The sequence below is a fragment of the Magallana gigas genome, chromosome 5, assembly GCF_963853765.1.
Source record: "Magallana gigas chromosome 5, xbMagGiga1.1, whole genome shotgun sequence".
NCBI classification, from domain to species: Eukaryota; Metazoa; Mollusca; class Bivalvia; order Ostreida; family Ostreidae; genus Magallana; species Magallana gigas.
In genome coordinates this window covers 35,720,731-35,732,464 of record NC_088857.1, presented here as the reverse complement: position 1 = coordinate 35,732,464, position 11,734 = coordinate 35,720,731, and the positions used below count along the sequence as shown (strand labels likewise).

Genomic DNA, 11,734 nt, shown 5'->3' with positions numbered 1-11,734 from the left:
GTCGTGAGTTGAAGCCCTGGGCAGGGCGGAGGGTTGGGCTCCAATAAGGTGAATTTCTTTGTGCTGTATATAAAGAGATACAGCCTGTAACAGCCCAAGACTCCAATATCAGCCCGAGGGCCGAAGGCCTGAGGGGTGATATTGGTCGAGGGCTGATACAGGCTGTGATATGGAAAAAGGGTACATTTGTATTTATTATTATATTTATTATATACTTAGTAATAAATTATGTAAAAACTTGAACCAATTGATTTCAAATATTATCTGAAAGTAGTCTGCACATGTATTAAATAAAAATATGAAATCTTATTGTTTTACCAACATGTAGATACAGAACTGGAATTTCCTCGTGTTTTAAGTAAAATTAAATGTTCCAAAACTGAATTTTTAACTGCATTTAAAAATGTCGACTGCAAAAAATGTTTCATTTTTCATCTGCAAACATGCACAAATGCCGAAACGGAAAATGGCAGAGGAGTTCCGCAAGGGGTGTGATACGGATCCGTATCAGCCCTAGGGCTGATAACCTGTATCAGCCCCGGAGGCCGATATTAGTTGTGGGATGTCATCTGTATCACATATGCCTGTATTTATTACTAAGTATATATATATATATATATATATATATATATATATATATATATATATATATATATATATATATATATATATATATATATATATATATTTATATGAGAGTTTGAAGTCATGGACTTTGACCTTTTGACCTTTTGTAGTTATAAAACGGGTCCGGCAAAATCATTTGAATTTTGTAAGTAGAAATATTCTAATATAATGAACAAAATGGTATTACAATTTTGCTACAATTTCAAAAATTAAACTAGGAACGCAAGTCGCAAACCTTACCTTAAGTGACATCTTATTATTTTTAGTTCATTCATTTTTATATTACTTTCCTTTGATTGTGTGATTGAACCTAAACCATCTGCGTTTTTTTAAAATTATGGCTCTGATAAAAGCTCTTTTATGATAAAAAAAAATTAAAATATTTTCAGCAACAACTGCTTGCTTCCAATTTTATTTTCACATGAGAGGAAGTGAAATGGGCGATTTGGATGTGATAGTGGAAGACAAATCTGGATCAGATATCGCTCGATGGACGATGTCGGGGTCTGTAGACTCGGGATGGAACCAAGGATTTGTATCACTTCCGGTTCAAGCAGAAATGGTAGGAATTCATGAATTGAAAGATGAAAATGCCGTATGGAAAAAGATAAACAATACATCATATTGTAAACAGAAATTATTCCATAGATCCTATTCATCCTACCCTACTCTATCATCTCATCAAGCTTAAATTAAAGTTAGTTTTTTGCAACATTTGACTATTTTATAGTTTCATTCTATATAATAAAACAGATAATGTCAGAAAATTCACATATTACAGTGTCGTTGCTTGTGATAACACTAAGCATTGATTTTGTAATGTAATGTCCAATACAGTTCATCAATATATGATTTAATACAAGTACAATTGTTGAAAATTATATAAATATAAGTAATAAGGAATCATTCTTTGAATATTATGAGGTGATCAAATACGATCGGACGTGATCAAATCTATCAAAAATCCTTTCGAGCTTTATTGGATTTGATCACCCTGACCATATTTGATCACCTCATGATACTCAATGAATGATTCCGCATTCTTTAAATAAATGCAGAAATATATATCATTGATTTTAAAGCGAAATACGCAATATTTTCAATTATGAATGACGTTGAAAACGCATGTTTTTTGTTTATTTATTAAAGTTACCTTTATGTTGGGAATTACAATGCTGAATTTGATCGCGATATAAAATTTTATTGAATTTAAACGTGTATGAGCAATCAGGGTCGTATATACATAACTGGACATATGTTTTCCCCCTCAGGGTAATTTTAGTTTTTACAAGTGTTATACTTTTAAGACAGGCATAGGGAAGTGTATTTACGGAAGCGTATTAGTGCCACATATACACTTCACATTTTCTTATTTTCTACACTTTAAAGTGTAAATTTTACACTTTAATCTGTAAATTTTACACTTTAATCTGTAAAATTCACAGTTAATTCTGTAAAATTCACACTTTAATCTGTAAAATTTACACTTTAATCTGTAAAATTTACACTTTTATCTGTAAATTTTACACTTAAATCTGTAAAATTCACACTTTAAAGTGTAAAATTCACACTTTAATCTGTAAATTTTACACTTTAATCTGTAAATTTCACACTTTCATCTGTAAAATTCACACTTTAATCTGTAAAATTCACACCTTAATCTGTAAAATTCAAACTTTAATCTATAAAAATCACACTTTAAAGTGTAACATTCACACTTTAATCTGTAGATTTTACACTTTAATCTGTAAATTTTACTTTTTAATCTGTAAAATTCCAACTTTAATTTGTAAATTTTACACTTTACTCTGTAACATTCACACCTTAATCTGTAAAATTCAAACTTTAATCTGTAAAAATCACACTTTAAAGTGTAACATTCACACTTTAATCTGTAGATTTTACTCTTTAATCTGTAAATTTTACTTTTTAATCTGTAAAATTCCAACTTTAATTTGTAAATTTTACACTTTACTCTGTAAATTTTACACTTTAATCTGTAAAATTCACACTTCAACCTGTAAATTTTACACTTTAATCTGTAAAATTCAGAGTTAATTCTGTAAATTTCACACTTTAATCTGTAAAATTTGCACTTTAATCTGTAAAATTTACACTTTTATCTGTAAATTTTACACTTAAATCTGTAAAATTCACACTTTAAAGTTTAAAATTCACACTTTAATCTGTAAATTTTACACTTTAATCTGTAAATTTCACACTTTCATCTGTAAAATGCACACATTTTAATCTGTAAAATGCACACTTTAATCTGTAAATTTTACACTTAAATATGTAAAATTCAGACTTTAATCTGTAAAATTCACACTTAAATCTGTAAAATTCACACTTAAAAGTGTAAACTTTACACTTTAAAGTGTAAAATTCACACTTTAATCTGTAAATTTAACACTTTAATATGTAAATTTTACACTTTAATCTGTAAATTTTACACTTTAAAGTGTAAAATTCACCTTTTTTAGTTTAAAATTCACACTTACACAATCGTAACAGATATGTACATGTAATAAACCAAACAAAACAATTTCTTGATTTTCTGCGGGTATGCGAGGTTGGTTTTGCTCTTCAGTCATTCATGTCTATGAAAATGCAACGATTCCTAATTGTAATAATTCTAATTTTTTATTATCAGAATGAAATTTTTTTGGAAATACTTTTATTGAGGTGTTCTCTAATACTACTCGACAATTCTCTCAATTTACGCAACTTTATTTTACAGATATAGAATTCGTGATTTTATTGCGTGAATAGCTTTAAATAAATGGACTATCCATGATAACTTCGTTTCCAATCTGTACTGTTTGTAAACCGGAAAACGTTTATTGCGTCAGTTATTGTATAACCTGAGACTCAAGATTGTACACAATATATCACAATGGTTATTTAAAATAATGTGTTAACAATACACATAACGATGTTTGCTTTGTTTCTCCATCCTAACGATCTGTTTATTTCATTATCCTTTGGCTAACAGATTTCCTTTCGGGTATAGATAAAGATCCGTGAAAACGGATAGTACGGAAGCTTATTGAGACCAGTTCAGTAAATAGTTATTGCGTTTTAATGCAATCTTTTGCGTTTATTTGCAATGTACTTTGCGTTTAATTGCAAAAGATTGCGATAAAACGCAAAAAGTATTGCGATGAAACGCAAAGTGGATTGCGTTTAAACGCAAAGTATTGCGCTTAATCGAAAAATTATTGCGTTTAAACGCAAAAATATTGCGTTTAAATGCAAAAAAATATTGCGTTTAAAACCAAAAGTTTTTGCGATTAAACGCAATAATTTTGCGATTAAACGCAATGATTTTGCGATTAAATGCAATGATTGTTCAATTAAACGCATTGATTTTTGCGTTAAATCGCAATCAATTCATTTGTTTATATAAACACTTAATATATGTACTAAGTCCTTGATTTGATGGCAACACTTGACACATCACAAAGACTCAATTTCTGGTTTCACTTTGATTAACTTATAATAAATATTAAGCTGTCATAACTTAAAAGCATCAGGCACTTCTAAGCAAACGTATACTTAAATGAAGGATCGCGCTATAAATAAATACACGAGAAAAAATAAGTCTTTGCTTATATTTGTTTTCAAATTCTTCCTAAATGATAACATGCAAAATGGCTATTGATGGATGCACCAGTGATGTTTGCTTGCCAGATACTTGGTATCTAGACTGTGAGAAACAGTTGAATTGAAAAAACGGAAAAGACTCCTTCGCAAAGAGCATTATACTAAGGGGCCTTTTTAATGACGGCATGTCGATTCGCGTGACAAATTAAAACAAATGGAACTTGCACAAACAGTTGCATTGATGGTGCTATACTATGAAAATTTATTATCTCCAAGATATTACCAAATTGAATAGGTGATATCACCTTTTCAAAAAGTAAAATTATTTATTTGATGAATAGGCGATTACATCTATTCGAACTCAAAGAGTGATACATGTATCATTTTTTTCCAAATATGTGATATCCCTTGTTCAAATCACAAGATAAATAGGTGATTGATAGGTGATAATACCCATTCTAATAAATGCTATCACTTTTGTAATAGGTGATATCACTTATTCAAATCAGTGATATAACAATTACAATAAATGCCAAATCAGTCCGTCATATTGAATAAATAGTCTAGTCAATATACAAAATGACCTCAAGAAAATTGCTACAAAAGGTTTTTCTGCTTTAAGTTATACTATAATACAGTCTTAATAACATATTAAAAATATACAAAAATATTATTTGCGGAAGACGTTGAAAAAAGGATCTTTAATGTGACCGCAAATCGTAAAATTTCAATTTCAATTTATGGTGCGGTTTGTCCTCCATACACAGAAAATATGACGTCATGATGACACAAGACAGTGACGCATCACTTCACAAATCCCTGAGACGCTGTGAAAGCTTGGTCATTGATATTAGATAAGCTGCAATGATCATTCCTGTTACATCAGTTCATTAAAATTGGATTCTTAGGTAACTTTTTTTTTATTCGCTGCTTTGCGTAAGTAGGTTACGATATAAATTCAGACCAAGTAGGCGACTAACTAATCTTGCGCACCAGAACAATCACCCAGTGCCCGATTCTTGATATTTGACTGTAGATTAACATAAGTTCCATAATCTGAAATCAAATATTTCAAAACAGATGCCAAAATAACAATTTTTTATTGAAAGGGAAATCGCCTTCAATTGTTTGAAAAAATCATCAACGGTCAGCCGTGTGACAATTTTATGCATTCTATACGCATACAAGTTAAGCAGTTTTTGAAATTCAGTTTGATTTATAATTCTTTAAGCCTTATATTTAAAATTTATGCACATACATGGATAAAACAATTTTTTGAAAATAATATTCTTCGATTCACGTGATTTAAAAACTTAAAACACTATGAATCGAATGAATATAGAAAATGGATTTGTGTGTTTTCTGCAAGAAAGATCTAGGCCGACGCACTTATGTCAATCCTATAGTCATAAAAAGTTTGAAGAAAGTCAACATCACCGGTAATCCCTATTCCATCCAAATCACTTAGATCAGAAATGCAATTTCATTTTAAAGAAGACTGTCTTTTTTGGGTAAAACCGGTAAATGTTAATGCAAAACGAAAAAAAAACATGGTGTACACTCGGTTCAAACAACTCAGTTTCAATCAACTTTAGAACAGATATGCACTGATAGAAACGACGAATGGGCAGTCGAAGTTAAAGGTAGGATAGAATTTGCTAGGGACCTTCATGCGGCTGATGCTGTTTATCACAGTACCTGTGGTGGTAATTTTTCATCAGAGAAAAAAGTGCCAGAGGTGTTTTCAAAACGTAAGGAAAATGCATCTTATTCACGATGTTGACCAAATACTAGCCACACATTGTTCTTACAAGTGACAAAATACTTGGAAGAAAATGACGACAAACAGACAAATATCAAAGATCTAGTAAACCACATGAAAAGTCTTTCAGAAGATGAGGCATATTCCAATCAACATATGAAAATAAAATTAAAGGAGCATTATGGTAATTCAATCATAATAACTGAATTAAACGGCAAAGAAAATGTAGTTACATTTCGCCAGAATGCCGCAACCATACTGCATACTTTCTATAAGGAATCAGTTCTTAAGTCTGACGAAGAGAATAAAAGGTTTCTGATTAAACAGCGGCAACACTGATCAAGAATGATATACGAAACATGCCGGTAGATAAAACATTTTATCCAAGTGTTCAGGATATTCTGTCAAAATAGGGTCATTTACCAGACAGTTTATCATCATTTCTGAAAGTAGTAACTTCTGAGAATGTCTCATCAACCAAAATTAATTCAATTGGTCAAGCTATCATACAAGCCACAAGACCAAGAATAGTGATGGAACCTCTTCAAATTGAACTACCAGTGCAACTGCATCATATGTTTAGGTCCAGGTTTCTAATAGATGCCCAAAACAGTATGGGATTTTGTTCATCATAATCTGAAGTCAAGAAATTCGAATCTTTGCTGTCATTTCATCAAAGCAAGAGACATGCCCTTTAGACGAATCACATTGTCTACAATTTGTAGCAGATAATGTAGACCATAACATCGACACCATTGATGGAAATAACACCTTTCATGGTATGGGGATTATATCTTGTTTGTCTCCCGGGTTAGAAAAAACCCTCTACGCATTCAACGCCTGGATGTTACAACTGATGACTTAATTGCATCTGGCCATATTAGCTTATTTTACTTCAATGCGGAAAAAACATAAGACGTTCACGCAACTTAAATTCCAAGAGCTGAGACCTCTTAAAAGCATGAACTTTTCTTGGAAGATCGACACCTTGAGAAATGTTTTATTGCTTTTAAGATCATCTCTGCCCGGTTGGTCTGGGATGATGCAAATGGTTCAAAAAGGCAATAATCAAAGTGTTTCAGATATAACGTTTTTGCGCATGATTGATTTGAACCCAAGTGATTTGAATTGTATTTTTCAACGTTGATGTTTGTTTCCAAAGAAGCTTCACCATATAATCGAACTCCAATCATAACGTTTGATCAACCCTTATACTGTAAAGCAGTTACTGTATGATATTGAGGAATGTAGCAACGTTGTCGTACGTCTGGGAGCTTTCCACGCAGAGATGAGTTTTATTGGCATCATCGGTAGAATTATGTCAGGCTCTGGGCTTAGAAAAATACTACAACACATATATGCCCCAAACGCTGTTAGTCATATGTTAAGTGGGAAGGCAGTTTCCCGTGCAGTTCGAGCAATGATGATTTTAGACACTGCGATGCAATGCACGCTTAACGAACATATATTCGATATGAATCAGTGTGATGAAGTTGAAAGTGACTTTGAGGAAGCAAATCCCATTTTGGACAAAGCAGATGAGTTTTACAGTCGCATGTGTTCGAAAGACATTTCTGTTAAGCAGGCTATTGATGATCCTGCTTTCACTGCATTGGAGAAGCGCATTCAAGACAAAACAAATGAAATCAAACAATCTTGAACAGCAAAAGTATGGCTTTTATTTAGTGAGATGGTTGCCATTTTGAAACGATTCTTGGTTGCAGAAATGACAGGGGATTGGAAGCTTTATCTTTCCACATTGCAGGAAATGTTGCCATATTATGCAGCTGCAAGTCACAATCTGTATGCTAAATCTGTGTATTTGTATCTATCTCAAATGCAGGACCTAGACAGAGTCCACCCAGGGTTATATAACCATTTCATGAAAGGAAATCATGTTTTACGAAGAACCGATCGGTGTTGGTCAGGTTTGTCTACTGATTTGATTATAGAGCAGGTATTGATGAGGAGCATGAAATCTACAGGCGGATTAACATGTGGAAGAGGAATGGGGGAAGCTCAGAGGGCGCAATGGTTTTTGTCTATGCCAACATTAGCAAAATATAATCAGGCAATGCAACCGGAATGATTGCTGACAACGACGCAAATGCAGGTGCTGCAAAGAGTATAGGCGAAAAAATTATACAGTCTATGGCTGGACAATTGGTATCAGAAATTTCATTTAAAAGGAAAGATCAAGCGGTTCTTTTTGATATAAAAGGAACATCGAACAGTAATATCACACAATTCTCGCAAATTGATCCTCAGCTCATGTTTCAGAGGTTGACAACTGTTGGATCAGAAACACTGAACACAACAGCTGAGTTGTTTCAATATGAACTTTCAAGCTTTCCGTCATCAAAGTTTGAAGCAAATGGTCTTTTAAAGCAGGCAGCAAAAACATTGCTTGGTGAAGCTATATGGAGTACAGGTGACTGCCATGCTGAAGAACTCCCAACAACAAATCTATTAAATGTAATCGATTGAGTATCTCTACTGCATCGAATACCATGGTCCAAAGGCGAGACATTTTCCCAGATTTGCTCAAAATATGTTGATCATGTCAAAAGGCGCTTTCAAAATCCCATCGTTGTAATGGATGGTGACATCGGTACGTCTTCTAAAGATATTACTCACATGAGGCGCAGTAAAGGAATTCAAACAAACACAATCACTTTTACTGAGAATATGCCACTGAGAATAGAGAAGGAAACTTTTCTTCTGAATGTATCAAGCAAGCAACGCTTTGCTGAACTCCTTGTACGAAAACTGCAAGAGAGCAATATCGAAGCTATACAAAGTGAGGGTGATGCAAATTTGTTGATATGTCAGACAGCTGTTGATAAGGCAGACGATCACACAGTGGTTGCGTATGGAGAAGACACTGATTTGCTAGTTCAGCTGTGCCATTATGCAAAAGAAGGCAGACAAATCTTTTTCACCACTGACAAACAAACGTCAATGAAAAACCACAGAGTTTGGGATATATCAAAAGCAAAGTCAGTTCTTGGAAGTGATAGTTGTCGTCAGCTCCTGTTTATTCATGCTTTAACAGGGTGTGACACAACTAGTCGTTTGCATGGCATTGGAAAACCTGCTGCCTTGAAAAAGATAATGACTGACATTTATCTAAAATCACAAGGAGCTGTATTTTTGCAAGAAAATTCTAGCAAAGAAGATATAATAAAGGCGGGAGAAGAAGCATTAGTAAACTTGTATGGTGGGGTACCGCTAGAGGGTTTAGACATTCTCAGATGGAGAAAGTTCACGACAAAAACAATGTCATCTAAGAAGAATGCTGTGGTCCAAGTGCAGTCACTTCCACTAACATATGATTCTGCCATATTTCATTCAATGCGAGTTTACTTACAATGTCAGTACTGGAAAGGCAAATCAGTGGCAGATCTTGATCCTACAGAATGGGGTTGGACTGGCAAACTTCTACCTATTGAAATGTGAAAACCACCTGCACCCGACTTCCTATTGAAAATCATCCACTGTAATTGTAAAACCAACTGCAACAATAAGAAATGTATACGTAGCTGTCGAAAAAATGGCATAGCGTGTTCAGATCGATGTGGAAAATGAAGAGTAATCAACTGTTCCAATTCAAGAAATAATCCAGAATCTGATGACGAGAGTGAAAACGAAATTTAAAATTAGAAAACTGTTATATTCCTTTACAATAAAAGGATATTAATTCCATTTCCATTTTATTTTTCATGGTTGTGATGTAAACAATTTGCATCAATTGTACATATTCAATCTTGTTATCAAGTTATAAAATAAGCTGATACCATATTGATTTGATTTGGTTATTAATGATTTGTTTATTACCATGATTCAAAAAAATAAAAAAAATAAAAATAAAAAATAAAAAAAAAATTGCCATAAATTTGACCAATGTTTCATGTTATGTTATTATTTCAATTGTTCAAATACTATTTTGTAATTTGGAGTGAAGGAAAGTCGTTACAAATTGATTTGACATTGTTTTTACTTTTTCCCACATTTACACAATTTTTTAATAACAATATATAAAAAAGCAATATTTGACCTCAAAGAATCTTAAGTATTTCTCGTGAAATTGTTTTACATGTATTACTCGGACAAAATAAAACTTAAAATGGAGTTTAGATTAAGCTGATACCAATTTATAAAATGTTTCCAGATTTCTGCGATTTTTCAATAAAAATGCTATTTTTTACCCCAAAATAACTTCAATATTTGTTGTAAAAGCGCTTTAATCAGTTGTACATATGAACTCATTTCATTTTAAAACAGCATAAATTGATACTCATTGATTTAATTTGGTTATTAATTTTTTCCACATTTCTGCGATTTTTCAATGAAAACCCATGTTTTTAATTTTTACCCCCAAAAAACTTTTTTCCGCATATCATACAAATGTATATTTTTAATATGTTATTTGTATATACAAACACCTTTGATTTCAGTAGTAATTAGCTTTGTAGCAATTTTCTTGAGGTTTTGCTGAAATTTTGACAGATTGACCAGACTTAAACATTTTCACTTTCATTTGACAATGATATAATAAAGCATTATGGATGGCAGTTATACAGTGTATGAGCGGACTATTTGATTTTATTGAATAATTAAGATTCGATTTATGAGAAACAATATGAAAAACCATTAGAAATAGAGGAGAGAGCACGACGAGAAAAGCGAGAAATGTCTAACATTACGTTTGATGGACAGATTGACGGATGATTGTTGCATAACATTAGTATGTCCAAACAACATAACCCTCTTCTTTCGGTCTGAATAAAAAAGTCATTTTCAAATTAAAAAACAGTTTTGCAATAAAACGCAATAACTTTTTCGTTTAAACCCAATACCTTTTGCGTTTAAACGCAACGATTATTGTGTTTAATCGCAAAATTATTGCATTTAATCGCAAAAATAATTGTGTTTAAACGCAATATTAGCTTTGCGTTTAAACACAATAATTTTTTGCGTTTAAACGCAAAACTTTGCATTTAAACGCAATCCTTTGCGTTAAAACGCAATGTTCTTTGCGTTTAAAACGCAAAAGTTATTGCGTTTAATTGCAATCTTTTGCGCTTAAACGTAAAACTTATTGCGATTTAACGCAAAAGATTGCGATTAAACGCAATCGTTATTGCGTTTAACCGCAAAAGAAATTATTGTTTCTGCTAAGCTGGCCTCAATGAGCTTCCGTACCAAACTGTACAGCGACTTGTAAAATAAACAATATAAATTGTAAACATCATGCTTGAAATGTAAGACCAAACGCTAATAGCTACATGTACATCGGATACTCAAATTTGGAAGTTTGAAATAAGTCAACCTTTTTTTCATTTAGAATCGAATTTCTATTTTTTGCTCAACTATAACGTATATAACCTAGATCAGAAAATTGTGACTTCACTTTGAGTTATACTTCATTTATTTTTTCATTTAAAGCATTTTAGTGCTATTACAATGTTAAAAATATCCATTACAGAGAAAAGGCCTGTTGTGTTTATGGAATTAATAATGCCAAGTGTCATCTTTCTTTATTGAAATTGAATGATATGTATGTATTCCTCGCCATTTTAATTTTATAATCTTTTAGTTTAGAAGAGTTATGGGGAAAAGACAAGTGTTATGAAAAATATTTACAGTATGTGAATATGATTTATTATTTAAGACGTTTTCATAGGCAAACTATAGTCAAAAGGCAGTATAAAGATGAAAGAGACATGCAATATCAAA

General features: G+C 32.2%; 1 protein-coding gene across 1 annotated transcript in view; it reads left to right on the top strand.

Annotated features, from left to right (window-relative positions):
• Positions 1–1,022: 1,022 nt before the first annotated feature.
• Positions 1,023–11,734, top strand: part of LOC117684818 (MAM and LDL-receptor class A domain-containing protein 1-like) — a 36,290-nt gene continuing 25,578 nt past the window's right edge. Inside the window, exon 1 of the mRNA XM_034458507.2 lies at positions 1,023–1,189. Coding sequence (XP_034314398.2) covers positions 1,049–1,189 — 141 coding nt within the window. The 5' untranslated portion in view covers positions 1,023–1,048. The remainder of the gene's footprint in view (positions 1,190–11,734) is intronic.